The sequence below is a fragment of the Portunus trituberculatus genome, chromosome 40, assembly GCF_017591435.1.
Source record: "Portunus trituberculatus isolate SZX2019 chromosome 40, ASM1759143v1, whole genome shotgun sequence".
Lineage (NCBI taxonomy): Eukaryota > Metazoa > Arthropoda > Malacostraca > Decapoda > Portunidae > Portunus > Portunus trituberculatus.
In genome coordinates this window covers 26925312-26940959 of record NC_059294.1, presented here as the reverse complement: position 1 = coordinate 26940959, position 15648 = coordinate 26925312, and the positions used below count along the sequence as shown (strand labels likewise).

The following is a 15648-nucleotide window of genomic DNA, read 5'->3' as shown; positions in this document are numbered from 1 at the left end:
ACATGGCATACATATTCAACACTGTTGCTGATATCAACTGTAGTAACTTATAATGGTACTTAGCATATGTTTAGGGTGTGTAATAATATCAGCGTTACAGATATAAGATAATGAGCATGGAAAAAAGAAATAATCTATTATCCAAAGTTCAAAAAAAAAAAAATAGTAGAAGTCTTGTGAGTGGCGGCAATACTGATGAACCCAGCCTGGCCAGGCCGAATAGCCTCACCTTGTAGTACCAGATGTTGCTATAATTATAAGATAAAATGCTCACATTTACTGGCTTTTACAGTAATTTCAAGGGTGAGGCATAATCGCATTCATAATTCGTAAGCCAAGCTAATGTGTAGTTTCTATTTTTACAAAATAGTAGGTATATGCCAATACCTAAGTGATAAAAAAAAAAAAGCATTATTCACTTGCGAGCGGCAACTCTTCCACACCCAGCTGGTGGCCTTGACACATTGTGGTGGCGACGTGACTGACCTCGTGCCACTATATATATATATATATATATATATATATATATATATATATATATATATATATATATATATATATATATATATATATATATATATATATATATATATATATATATATATATATATATATATATATATATATATATATATATATATATATATATATATATATATATATATATATATATATATATATATATATATATATATATATATATATATATATATATATATATATATATATATATATATATATATATATATATATATATATATATATATATACAATTATAAATGACTTACTAAAGAATCAAAGGTAAGCGGAGAGAGAGAGAGAGAGAGAGAGAGAGAGAGAGAGAGAGAGAGAGAGAGATAGTAACAGACAGTAGTGAAAACGTGGCAACACTGTACAGAGACGCTCTCCCCGGCCGTAAATTAAGGCTGGTCAGACTATAGCACGCCACATTCTCTCCAGGAACTCTTTCACAGCCTCAATCATCCTTTCATTCGTCTCCCCACACAGTCCCAGTAGCACCACCATCCATTCCCTTCCTATCATCTCCACTCTGTCATGCCCCAGCTCCCTCAGCACCACTTGCATCATCTCATACCTGTCTCTGGCATACTTTACGCACTTCAGCACCACATGCTCCACCGTCTCATCCTTTCCCATGTCACACTTCTGGCACACTATGCTGCTGGATTCAGACCATCTATAATTCCTTGCATTTACATCCATGCACTGTGCCCTAGCTCGGAAGAGAAGATCCCCACCCAGGCTTCCATCATACCACTTTTCATACATTGGAGCCTCTCTCTCTCTCTATACCATACCAAGGTACTCTTTTGCTCAATCCTATTCCTCCAGTCACTCAGTCCCACACCTTTCACTACTCTGTCTATCTCACTCCTCCACTTCCTTATACCCCATTCACTACCCTCTCCATTTCTAACAATCATACTCCAGTCATTCTCTAAGTGCCTTCCTTCTACCTGCTGAAAAGCCCAACTAGCTATTAGACCACTCTTCACCACCATCCTGACACACTTTCTCCCACTTGCTACTCCTGACATTCCACAGAAACACTTTTCTCACTATTCTAGCATCATTCATTCGCTCTAACCTAGCCTTATACCGTAGGGTCGCTTTTACATACCTTTCTCTAAAAGTGCTCCAACCCATGTCTCCCCTAAGAACCTCTACTGCTGCATATCTAGGTGCATTAAGTGCCATTCTTGCAACTCTATTTTGCCCTATTTCTAGCTTTTCTAATTCACTCTCATCCCATGCAATCACATCCATACCATACATGATGCTCGGAACAGCCATGCTCTTCCAAACTTCTCGCAGCACGTCATATTTACTCGCTCTCATCCTTGCTGCACTTCCTAGACGACCTACTCACTGACTCATCATGCTTATTGTGATGGCCGCACTGCCCTACCTCGGTAGTTAAATCATTGTATATAGTGTTGTTATGTAGGGGAATTTGTTACTGAAATGTTTAATATAACTGACTATGATTATTAGGTTTATATAATTATTTACTGGATACAGCATGTAAAATATGCATTTGTTTGTTATTCTTATATATGTGTTAATTTTTTGTGTGATGTGGAGAGTTTGTGACGTGGCAGTGATTGGGAGTACCTGCCTGTCGGCGTGGTGGGGCGACCCGTGTTAACCCCGGCCCGGCCTCGCCCCGGTCATGCCAGACACTCTTCCCGTGACGGCGCTGCGGCTAGGTTGTCTGTGTGTTGGAGGTGGTGTATTTTTGGTGGTCTTTTGATGGTGGTGTGATGGTGATAAGTGTGTATAGTGAATTATTTTGTGGAGTGGGGATTTAATAGTTGTATTGTGAACCAACACCGTCTGAGCTACGGGAAAAGTCGATAGATTGGTGGGGCGATAGGCAAGAGGTGTACAGGGTGTAAGTGAGGTGTGAAACGCAAGGAGCTGTGGTGATATTGGTGTCAATGGTGTGTTGGTGAATGGTGAGGAAATTCGTGAATTACTGTGACCTGGGTTGGCAATAAGTGTTGACGGGAGTGGGTGATTGTGGCGTTGGTGTATGAATTCGAGAGCGTGAGTGAAGCGGTGCATGAGTGGAGTGACTTTGTGCTTCGGGTTGTGTATGTGACAGGTAAAACAGTGATGGGATGGGGTTCGTGTTTTCCATGCTTATGTAAATACATGAGTATACTTAAACCCTGTGATTTAATATACTGGTCCTGGGAAATTAGTATATTACACTCCCCCACCTTTCAAGGTGACGCCACTAGCAAGGTGGTGGCTGCCGGGTTAGTTGGCTTAGGTTACCTCGTTAACCAGACCTACTATTTGAGGAATCGGCCCCATTAGCAGGGTTACGGGATGGGGCACGCTTTAGTGTGACATGGGAGAATCTAGGGTCGTGACATTATCTTCTTATTCTTTGTCTTCACGCAGCCAACCGGACGCTTCCACATCCCCAGGTACTTGTATTCATCTGTCTGTTGCATCTCATTCTCACCTAGTCACCACATTGAGTTCCTCTCATCCTTTGATCCATTCACAACCATTACCTTGCTCTTTTCACTGCTAAACCTCACTCCATAGTCTCTTCCATACCCATCTACAACATCAAACAAACTCTGAAGCTCTTCTGCCGACTCACTCATAACAACATTATCTGCATACAAGAGGACACATATCTTATCATTACCCACATTTACACTTGCATTCATTCATTCTCAGTCTAGCAGCCAGTTCCTCTGTATATAAGCTAAAGAGGGTTGGTGATAATATGCAACTCTGCCTAATTCCTCTTTCACTCTTCACCCAGTCTGTCTCTACATCTCCTAGTTTATACTTAGCTCTTGTATCCACATCTAGTTTATACTTAGCTCTTGTATCCACATACATACTTCGCACTATGTTAACTATCTTTGCACTTAGCCCAATTTTTTCTAGCACTCTATCTAGCATTTCTCTGTTCACCCTATCATATGCTTTCTCTGTCTAGAAAACCTAAGTATAATTTGCTATCATCTTTCTTCTTTCTCTCAATCAATTCATTCACCACAAACATATTGTCTTCAGCTCTCCTGTCCAGACGGAACCCATTTTGCTCTTCACCTAACACTCCAACTCTCTCAATCCATTTACACAATATCTCATTCAAGACCGCACTGAACACTTTTCCTACCGTGTTAACTAACGCAATCGGCCTGTAGTTTTTCAACTCATTCTTACTCTTGTATCCTCCCTTATGTAGCACAGTCACCCTGCATTCATTCCACATTCTCAGCACTCTCTCTTCCTCCCACACCTGGTTAAACAACTCAGTCATCCCATCAATCACAACCTCTCTTCCATTTTTGTACAATTCATATAAGGTATCTCATCCGGCCCTGCTGCCTTCCCATTCTTCTGCTTCTTCACACATTTCTCCACCTCCCTCTGCTGATCCTTTCATTCAACTCGTCTGCATCCTTTCTCTCCAGTGTCACACGTCCTTCACCCACATCAAAGACCTCACCTACACCTCCAATCTCTTCCCAAAACTCTTTTATTGTCCTTCTCATTTCTTCCTTATCAGTCACCACTGCCCCATTCACCTTCAGGCTCTCCACATTCTCACTGTCAGGCATCCCGTCACCCCTCAGGAATCTGTACTACTCACGACCGCCTTCCACACCTTTCTAAGGGACTGAATCACACTTTTCTCACATTTAACTTTAGCATTCATTATCTTTTGCTTCGTCACTGCTGACTCACGTACGTTGTCCATGCATTCAGGTACTCACTTTCAGCCTCTCACTCTCGTGTCTCCTCTTTCTTAACTGTCTGCACACCCTATTCAGTCTCTTCCTTTCCTTCCTAGCATCTCTAATCTCGTCATTCCACCACGGCCTACTTCTATGCTTTCTAGCGCTTGTTCTTACATACCCTATCTGACTGGCTGCTTCACATTTTCTACAAACCTGTCATTCAGTTCATCCACACCATTCAGGCTCTCATCCTCCCATCTTCTCTCGCTCAAGTCCACCTGGAAATTTTCCCATCCTGCATCCCTCAACCTCCACTTTTTCCTCTTGACCTTAGCATTTGTTCCGTCTTTTCCATTCAACTTACATTCTAGCACCAGCATGTTATGGTCTGAGACTATGTCAATCATCCCATCTTCATCTATCCACATACGGTCAACAATTTCACGCATTCTCCCATTCACTAACATGTAGTCAATCGCAGACTCCTGGTTCCTCGCACACCAAGTCACTCGTCCTTCAGCCAGGGTCTCATTCAGATTCTCCAAGTCCATCTCATTCACAAAATCATTTAGCATCTCACCATTCCTATTCATTTGTTCATCTAACATACCTCTCTCTCTCTCTCTCTCCCCACCAACACACACACAGCTTCTTTCCGGAGAGCACCGTCTTCATGATCACAGCAAGCTTTTCCGCCACTTCCTCGCTCTCTGGCGACGTCATGGTCAGTTCGCGCTATGATTGGCTCTAATTTCGTCCCGGGACCCTTCCAGACTTGGTAAATATGCGGCCGGGACAGCCATGGGCTGCAAACAAGTGTTGTATAGGTGTCACTGGTACTGTATACTACTTACCTACCTTGGTGTTACCTACTGTAGGTAGGTAGATTTCTTATGTTCATGTGTTTTTGTGCTAATGTAGAGATTTTCAGGTTCTGCGGAAAATTTATTTATTATCAGTGATACTGCCTAAATGAGTACATTTGTGAGGGAAAGTGTATAGAAGAAATGTGTCTTAGAGAAATGTATATTTTCCAGTGGTGTAATCCTTTCGTATCAGTGAGACTGACGGCTTTCTCCAATAATACCAAAATATTTTAAAGTACATTATAAGAAAATATATACATAGGGAATACAACAGCAATGTTTATTTATATATAGAGTCCCTGAAGAACAAGCGGCAGGACGGAAGAGTAGCGGCTGGTGTATTGTTGCTGGCTGGGAGATTGTGTTTAGTAAATCAGTAGTGTGGTGCGATGGGTCGTGGTGAGGAAGATGGAGAGAGTGGAAGTCGTGATGCTAAGCGGAGACGCAAGAATGAAGGCGAGGGAGCCAAGAAGAACAGTGGCGGGACAGAGGGAGACTCCCGCACCGCCGCTAAGGAGAAGACAGTAGTGGGGGACACTTTTCAGGTGAGGCCACATGCACTGTATGATGAAGCATATTATTGTGTTGCTTCAAACTTAACAATGTGTCGCACTGTGTTCTGTCTGTGCCACCATTATTACTAGCATTGTATAAAAGTAAGGTTAATCTGCAGCATTGGGCCTTGTACTCCCTGCACACCACACTTGTCTGCTGAAGTGACGTTCCTGCTGCGCCTTGTGTCTGTGAAGGTTTTAATACGCGGACGTTTAGTATTCACCCAGGACACCACTCTGAAATTTGAACAGACTCTCAAATTGTTACCCACGCAGTAACACCCCCACTGGCACCTCCCCCCGGCACTGCACTCCACCTCTTAGCCTTTGATGTGTGTATGTCAGTGCACATATACTGTCCTAGGGCCAGTAGCCTGTAGCAGTTTACTAGAGATACGTTACTGATCGCAAGGGGGTCAAGGGTGAGGGACAACATGCCCCAGCAATACTGGAGAAAGCTGTCTGTCTCACTGATACAAATTTGGAGTGCACCACTGGAAAGTAGACATTTTTCTAAGACCTTATCTTCTATACACTTTCCCTCCCACATGACTCATTAAGTATTAATGATAACGCGTAAGTTTTTGGACAGAACACAAAAATCTGCATTAAGTTGTTTGGTTAAGTTAAGGGTTTAGTTGAATGCATCAATGGTTCGGTTGAGTGTGTGCAGAACATGAAAATCTCTGCACTTCTAAAAATATCTAAAGTTAGGAATTTTCCAAAAAAAATATAAGGAATTCTTTCTCATTGTCAGGAGTGGCCATTTCGGTGTTCTAGACATCACAATACAACCACTGATGCATTCCTTTTTATGTAGTGTCAGACTGATGCCTTCCTCCATATTTATCCCACCACCTGGCTAGGTTAAGGTAGGTTAGGTTAGGTTTACTTAGTTTCAATTAGATTTAATCAATATTTTAGGGATTTATTTGTTATTTAGTCATGTTTAACCTCTTTGATTTTTTTTAAAGTGTAGAATTTGGTCTTTTTTGTGTTTCCCTACGCAAAAGACCTGCTTTCCCAGCAGGTCACCAAGTTGGTTAGCGTTGGGGAGAGGCTGGTGGGAGAAAGGGAAGAAGGCTTTGTTTTGGAGTTTTATCGTTTTGGATGTAACAGGAAAACCCTGCATGAACCCATGTGTTGTCGGCCATTTCAACCTCAGACACATCCGTGATTCCAGTCAGCAATGGTCAAACATGTAAAAAGTGGTTTAGCTAAGCATAACATTTTCCAAATCCACCTTGTGTTTCTTGGTATTGATGCATATTAAATGACATAATCTTTATTAAATGTATATAGTCTTTATCAGCTACCAAATCATCATTAAACTTGTTTGATCACATTTCTTTGTTACCAAATGCGATTAGCTTATAGTAAATCTGTTCGTTACTCATACTATGGCGGCGTGTTTTGACCACCTCTGACGATGGATATACAAGCCCTGACATGACTTGAAAGGAGACATAGCTACTCTGTGTGTGTCAGCAGTCACAAGGAGGCTCTGCAAGCAGCACATGAAGAGATGATGGCACTCCATGATGAACAGCCCAGCACTGCCTCTTTGCCAATTTTTTTCACTTATTTCATGCTTAATTACATATCTCTTCCATGTTAATGTATTAATATGGTTATAGGATCAGATAAGACCTTCTAGGCATCATATGAAAAATTGTACCTTGCTGGAAATATTACTTTTCACAATGTTAGAGAAGCACAAAGTGATTCTCACCTGTCCTTGACTAGACTGTCACCAACCAACCCTGTCTCCCCTGCCCCACCACCCACAGAAACAGGGTCTTCATCATCCTTCAGCTCAGCCGTTAAGTGTAGAGATTTTAATACTAGTTTCTTTTTGCACACCTGTTATTTAATGGATTTAATGACTGTTTCATTTATAGAATATAATTTTTCATTTTGTATATATTTATTTCCTTGGTAGTTTTGAAATGATGGCCAGAAAATTCCAGTGTGGCAGTGTCTGGCAGGAATGCTTATCATGGATTGGCTTTACTATTGTCTCTAAGAACATATCCCAATCTTCTAGCTGGGGAGCAGTGCACTGCAGCTCTTTCTTACTTTTGTTCATGGCCAACTCTACCTTGGTAAAATGAGCATAATGCTTTGTACTGATGAGGCTGCAGCCAACCTGGAGTTTGCTGGATTTCATTTAAAAATATCTCCATGGCAGCCAACAGAATGATTTGCCTGGTACTTTGTGCTAATTAAGTTGGAGTCACTATATCTCATATTGCTTATACGGTAAACTTCACTCAAGTCGGACCTGATAAGCTGGATATTGAATAAGTTTGAGAGTTTCAGGAATTTACTTATTCTTTATCTGAATAGCACAGGTTAGGTATTTTTTGCCCTTTGATTGTGTAATGTTAAACCATACCCCTGATAGCTTTTACACCATTTGAGTTGTCAGAGCTGTTTGGGATAGGAAGCAGTGTGTGTGCCACACCACTACCAAAGCAACGCCAAGGTCACTGTTTACGCAGCTGACACCAACCAAGAGGCAGTGTCTACCTCAGCTTTCATTCACATAAGAGGTTGAGGTATTTTTTTTAGTATTCACAGTTACCTGCTGGTCACCCAGCAAGCCTTCCCTATTATGGAGCAAGCTCAGAGCTACACATTAAGAAGTTTGGCCATTTGCCTTGGCACGCCCGAGACTCAAACCCGGGCCCTCACGGTTGTGAGCTGAGTGTGCTAACCACTACATTATATGCAGTGTGTGTGTGTGTGTGTGTGTGTGTGTGTGTGTGTGAGATTCACCTCGGTCACCTGCTGGTCACCCAACCAGTCTTCCCCTCTATGGAGCAAGCTCAGAGCTCATAGACCGATCTTCGGGTAGGACTGAGCCCACATAACACACTCCACACACCGGGAAAGCGAGGCAACAACCCTTCGAGTTACTTCCTGTACCTATTTACTGCTAGGTAAACGGGGCCCACACATTAAGAGACTTGCCCATTTGCCTCGCCATCGATTCGAACCCGCCCTCCGTGAGTTCAAACAACCACTACCATAGTGTGTGTGTGTGTGTGTGTGTTCACCTCGGTCGCCTGTTGGTCACCCAGCCAGTCTTTCCCATTACGGAGCAAGCTCAGAGCTCTTAGACCGATCGTCGGGTAGGACTGAGGCCACAACACACTGGGAAAGTGAGGCTATAACCCCTCTGTTACATCCCGTACCTATTTACTGCTAGGTGAACAGGGGCCACACATTAAAAGGCTTGCCCATTTGCTTTGCTGTATCCTATGGGAAAAAGACTAAAAGGTCAATCAGCCCTCTTCTAAACCTAACTTTCAGCCCTATTGTACCTGTTTTTTCCGGGGAAAAAATTGGGTTAAACATGGAATACATTGCACACATAAAGAAAATGGTAATAAAGGGTAACTTTGCTGTCACTTACCTTAATTCTAGGGGGATTTATGTACAGGGAGAGTTCCGAGGCTTGTTGGGAGTCACTCACTGTCCTCACTTCATGAGGGATTAGTGACTCCTAGGGAACAAAGGTGCTGAAGGGGATTAGTGCTGTCGTTCTTCACATCCCTCATAAATCCTTCAAACTCCTCGTTACTAGGAAGTGACATAGGGTGAACACCAGAGGGTCCTGCCACAGGTTCAGAGTTAGGTTCAAGGTTAGGAGGAGGTTCATCAACTTGCTGGGGTTGACGAATGTAGCGATTATTAAAGTTTGCTTTCTTTAATTAATTTTGCCACATGTGACTCTCGGTAACTTTTGATAAGTTTTTTTTAGTCAAAGAAAAGCTCGTCCCTTTTTAACTTAGACTGCTCAACCTCGAGGACTGTGTGTTTTAAAATTTCAACACTAGCAAGAATTGCACTGAGTTGTTGCATTGTTAAAGGTTTCTCAGCCATATCTTCTTCCTGTAGTACAGCAGGCTCCCTCACTAAATTGTCTTCTACAGCGATTTCCTGAACGATTCCTTCAGCTGTCTGCTCGTTTCGCCCTCATTAACGTCTCTTTATTTCTTCAACCGTAACATTATTGAACCCTAGAACTCTTCTCGCCTCTTGTGGCGGCTTCCTCAACAGTGTCGGTTAACCTCTGGGCACCCTCCACCCTGGTAACCAGGTGGGGAGTAAGCTTCTCCCATGCACGCCTCAAGGTAGCCTCGTTTACATCACCCCAAGCCTCAACAAGTGCATCCACTGCATTTTTATCGTAGAATTCCTCCAGAATTGTTTGACAGTAATGGGCTGTGGGTTCGGTGCAATTTCAAAATCAATGGCTTGGCCTTCCTGTGGTGTCTGGGGTGTGTTTGCTGGCGGTGGATCATTAGGTGAGTCATGACCACTCTGGTTGTCAGGTGTGGGCACAGGTTGGTTAGGGAGTTCATCATCCTCGTCCTCGTCACCAGACATTTCATCAAGCATTTGTTGTAACTCGACCCCGGACTCTGTTTCTCGTCAAAGGTGTGCATGAACACGCATTTGATAGAAAGTTTTAGCATTAGCGATGATCTCTTGGTCAAGGGGCTGCATTAATGACGTCGTGTTAGTGGGTAAAAAAACCACCTTTACTTTGGGATGGAGGTCAGCCAGGTGAGCTGGATGAGCTGGACAGTTGTCTAGGATGAATAAAGCCTTAAACGGGACCCCCTTCTGCAGACATTTCATTTTAACCTCCGCTACAAACATGTTTAGTAACCACTCTTGAGTTGTAGCAAAATTCATCCAACCGTTAGCTGTCTTTAGCCAGTAAACATTGGCTTGTGACATGCTGGAGAGGTGATTATAGCAACGGGGATGAGCGGATGTGTGAACAATGAGGAGCTTCATTTTATGGGAACCTGTTAGATTAGAACAAAAAACAACATTGAATCTGCTCTTGTCTACTTTCCTGCCTCGAGCCTTTTTGTTGCTTTTTGAGATGAAAGTTGATTTGGGCATCTTTTTATACTGCAAGCCTGCCTCATCCATATTGTAGATCAAGTCTGGTTCATATCCACCTTCATCTATTATCCCTTTTAATATTGCTGGGTAAGATTCTGCTGCAACATGATCCGTGGAGGCCAGTTCTCCAGTCAGTTTTACATTTCTAATTTCTTTTCTACCCAAAAATCGGTACAGCCACCCTGTTGATGCTTTAAATGGGCCTGGATTTTTATGATGAGCGGCATGCAGTGTGGTAAAAACTAACAGCTGTGACCATTATGTATGATTTCGATAATGAATCTCCCTTGGCCTCCTTGCAGTTTATCCAGTGAGCTAGGTAATGTTCCACTGTTATTAGTTCTTGGTCAAAGTCACGCAGTCTACAGTCTAAATTTGAAGCGCCATATGCCTTTAGCACTTTCTTAATGTCATCTTTTTTGTGCCACACAGATCTAACGCTTGCTTCATTTAACCCCAATGAATGTCCAATTGCTGTGTTACCTTCACCTTTCTCTTTTCGCTGTATTATCTCCCTTTTCACTGTTAAAGGGATTGCTTTACGTTTCCCTGACAACGGGCGCGGCATGGTAAAGGTTGTCTGTATACTACTACAATGCACTTTCTCACAGTAAACATCCGACACCGCTACGAACGAGGGAGGAGCACCACACAAAGCAACAAAAAGTGGCTGACAACTGACTACCGCATCCCCCTGGACCCTCTCCATCCCCACCAAGCGGCGCAGACAGTCATGATGTCACAATGAGCATCGACGTCATGCGCGCGCTGTTCAAAGCGACGCAAACGCAGTTCATAGCGAGAACTCCGCGGATTTCCTTCACTTTCGGAAGCGATTCGTTCATAGTGAACGTGCTCGATTATGACCAAAATTTTGGACTGAATATTTTCCGTCACTCGTTCATTGTGAAAATCGTTCGTTGCGAACACGTTTATAGCGGGACCAAGGTGTGTGTGTATATATATATATATATATATATATATATATATATATATATATATATATATATATATATATATATATATAATGTGTGTGCATGTGTGATTCACTGTTTGATCTGCTGCAATCTCTTTGTAAATGTATTTCCATATTTCCCTTACTACATTGATATTTTGTAAGACTTTTACTCAATTTTTACAATATTCACTCCAACTTATTTTGCAACTGCCAGATAAGGTGAACATTGTTGAGCAGTCTGAGAATTCTTCAGATATTCTCTCTCTCTCTCTCTCTCTCTCTCTCTCTCTCTCTCTCTCTCTCTCTCTCTCTCTCTCTCTCTCTCTCTCTCTCTCTCTCTCTCTCTCTCTCTCTCTCTCTCTCTCTCTCTCTCTCTCTCTCTCTCTCTCTCTCTCTCTCTCTCTCTCTCTCTCTCTCTCTCTCTCTCTCTCTCTCTCTCCAGTGCCTGGTAACACTACAAGATGTAGGTGTTTCCATACAAACAAGCAGCCTTGCCAGACAGGGCTGCCAGGACTGGCAGCAGTGATGAAACACCATGACTGTGAGGCCAGCCTTTTAAACAATGCCAAGAATACCTAGTGAAAGAATTTTTTCATGTTATTTTGTAGTGTAGGCAGTGTTTGAATGCTTCTCACCAGGCTTAACATTAACATTGTTGAACTCTTACAGGCCAGTTTAGAGCATGAAGCGTCTGAAGCACACAGCCGGACAGAGGAGGAGGATCAACGTCTTGTGGCCTCCATCATCAGTCATGTTCGAACAACAATGAAGGAGATCCTCAAGCTGAAGCAAGATCGTCCAGAGCAGGTCAGTGTTTTATGTTCAATGCTTCACAATGTTTACAAATGTGATTTCTGGAACACTTGTTTTAACACACACACACACACACCACGATACCAAAATTATGAGGAGAGTAAAGAATGTGGAAGATTGTAACAAGCTACAGGAAGATCTTGATAAAATATATGAGTGGAGTAAAGAGTGGCAGATGGAATTCAATATAAACAAAAGCCATGTTATGAAAATGGGAAGAAGTAGATACAGACCAAACAGGGATTACAGGCTGGGTGATGAGAAAATTGAAGAGACCAATGAGGAGAAAGACTTAGGAGTAACCGTGTAAAACACTCTGTCACCGGAGAAACACATTAACAAAATATTAGCCTTGCATTCCACTACCTAGATGAAGGAATGATGAAGAAGATATTATGCACCTTAATAAGACCCCAGTTAGAATATGCAGCTTGCGTCTGGTCACCGCATATGAAGAAAAATGTGAAAAACGTGGAAAGGGTACAGAGGCTGGCAACAAGGATGGTACCAGGACTCAGGGAGCTAGACTATGAGGAAAGACTGAGGAAACTGGGGCTGACCACATTAGAAGAGAGAAGAACAAGAGGTGACATGATAACTATGTATAAATTAGTGAACAAGATTGACATATTGGACAAAGAATTGATAAAGGTGACCGCAAGTAATTATCTCTGAGGACATGGAAAAAACTAATAAAAGACATCTGTCTAAATGACGTGAGAAAGTACAGTTTCCCGCATCGTAGTGTTGATAAGTGGAATAAACTGAGCAGTGATGTCGTCGACGCAGTCTGTGTCAATCAGATGAAAGAGAGATATGACAGGAGTGGACAAGGAGACAGGACACAGAGAGCTTAGCTCAGGCCCTGTAATACACAAATAGGTAAATATACACACACACACACACACACACACACACACACACACACACACACACACACACACACACACACACACACACACACTAACTAGTATAATATGCAAGATGTATGAAAAAGTAATAAAGAAGCAATGGATTGAGTTTCTTGAAGACAACAAAATATTATCAAATAGCCAATTTGGTTTTAGAAAAGGTCGGTCATGTGTAACAAATTTATTGAGTTTCTACTCTAGAATAGTTGATAAAGTACAAGAGAGAGAGGGATGGGTTAACTGTATTTATTTAGATCTAAAAAAGGCGTTTGATAAAGTGCCACATGAAAGATTACTATGGAAGTTAGAGGAGAAGGGTGGCTTAAAAGGAAGCACATTGAGATGGATGAAGAATTACTTAAGGGGGAGAGAAATAAGGACGATAGTTAAAGATATGAAGTCCAAGTGGAGAACAGTAGACAGCGGAGTGCCACAGGGGTCAGTATTGGCACCAATACTTTTTCTCGTATATATAAATGACATGCCAGAGGGAGTGAACAGCTACATAAATCTGTTTGCGGACGATGCGAAACTGTGCAGAGTCATTAAACAAAAAGAGGATTGTGAAATACTACAGGAAGACTTAAACAAGATCTGGAAATGGAGCAAAAAATGGGAGATGGAATTCAATGTGGACAAAAGCCATGTCATGGAAATGGGAAAAGTGAAAGACGACCAGTGGGAATCTATAAGATGGGAGATGGAGTAGAACTAGAAAAAGTAAAAAAGGAAAAGGACTTGGGAGTGACAATGGAAGAAAATAATCAACCGGTAAGCCATATTGATAGAATTTTCAGAGAGACGATAATTTGCTAAGGAATATTGGAGTAGCATTTCACTATATGGACAAGGAAATGATGAAGAAATTGATAAGTACTAAAATAAGACCTAGATTGGAATATGCAGGAGTTGTGTGGACTCCCCATAAAAAGAAACACATAAGAAAATTAGAGAGACTACAAAAATGGCTACAAGAATGGTTCCAGAATTTAAAGGGATGACATATGAGGAGAGACTAAAGGCTATGGATCTACCAACCTTGGAGCAGAGAAGAGAGAGAGGGGATCTGATACAAGTTTATAAATTGATTAACGGAATGGATGAAGTTGATAATGAGAAACTGATTCTGAGAGAAGAATATGACTTTAGAAGCACAAGATCGCATAGTAAGAAACTAAGGAAGGGACGATGTCTGAGAGATGTTAAAAAATATAGTTTCCCGCAAAGATGTGTTGAGACTTGGAACAGTTTGAGTGAGGAAGTGGTGTCAGCAAAGAGTGTACATAGTTTTAAAGAAAAATTGGATAAGTGTAGATATGGAGACGGGACCTCACGAGCATAAAGCCCAGTCCCTGTAAAACTACAACTAGGTAAATACACACCCATAGACACACACATCAAATAATAAAGATAAAGCTTGGAAGAAAGTAAAAAAGCAGAGAAATGACAACAACAGACAGCAGTATAAGGATGCAAGGAATGAATATATTAGAGTAAGGAGAGAGGAAGAAAGAAACTTTGAGAAAGGTGTGGTACAAAAAAGCAAAGTTAAACCCAAGCTTTTCTCTAAATTTATAAATGGTAAGATGAAGAAAAAGGAAACAATAGAAAAAAATTATTAAAAGAGGGAAAACATACCAAACAGTAAAGGAAATTAGTGAAAAAATGAATGAAAGCTTCAAAACTATTCACTGAAGAAGGGGATTTTGCAGAACCAAATAGGACATTGCATTGCCGAGGATTGCAGGAAATCATAGTGCACAAAGAGGATATTAGAAGATTATTAGATAATTTGGATGTCAGAAAAGTAATGGGGCTGGATAGTGTATCAGGCTGGGTGCTAAAAGAATGTAAAGAGCAACTGCTGGATCCAATTTAGGAAATGATTACAAGTTCATTAAATGAAGGGAGAATACCACTAGAATGAAAGAGAGCCAACAAATGCCAATTTTTGAAGTAGGAAAGGCAACTGAGCCATTAAATTACAGACTGGTGTCACTTACAAGTGTTGTGGGAAAGTTATGTGAAATAGTTAGAAAAGATAAAATGGATTAAACATCTGGAAGAACAAGTTATAACGAACAGACAATTTGAGTTCAGGACAGGCCGGTCATGTGTGTTGAACTTAAGTTTCTGCTCAAGAGTAATAGAAGAACTGGAAAGCAGAGATAGATGGGTGGACACAGTATACCTGGGCATAAAAAAGGCTTTTGATAAAGTCCTTTATGGCAGATCACTTTGGAAACAAGAAAGCATGTAGGAGGACTGGATAAGGGGTTATTTGAAGAATAGGGAAATGAGAACTGTGATCAGAGATACATACTCATCTTAGGGTAAAGTAACAAGTGGAGTGCCACAAGGGTCAATGTTAGCCCCCAT

At 41.5% G+C, this 15648-nt stretch overlaps 1 protein-coding gene across 10 annotated transcripts in view; it reads left to right on the top strand.

Annotated features, from left to right (window-relative positions):
* The first annotated feature begins 2132 nt into the window (after positions 1-2132).
* The window catches only part of LOC123516033 (THO complex subunit 5 homolog), a 72397-nt gene continuing 58881 nt past the window's right edge, over positions 2133-15648 (top strand). The window contains exons 1-4 of one of the 10 annotated variants that reach the window (XM_045275038.1): positions 2148-2249; positions 2935-2960; positions 4887-4962; positions 12215-12352. In XM_045275038.1, the coding sequence (XP_045130973.1) occupies positions 4912-4962; positions 12215-12352 (189 nt within the window). In that variant the 5' untranslated portion in view covers positions 2148-2249; positions 2935-2960; positions 4887-4911. Of the gene's footprint in view, positions 2250-2771; positions 2870-2924; positions 2961-4883; positions 5017-5099; positions 5117-5398; positions 5650-12214; positions 12353-15648 lie in introns of those variants that run through there. The other 9 variants (XM_045275037.1, XM_045275031.1, XM_045275036.1 and 6 more) reach the window with 9 other exon arrangements.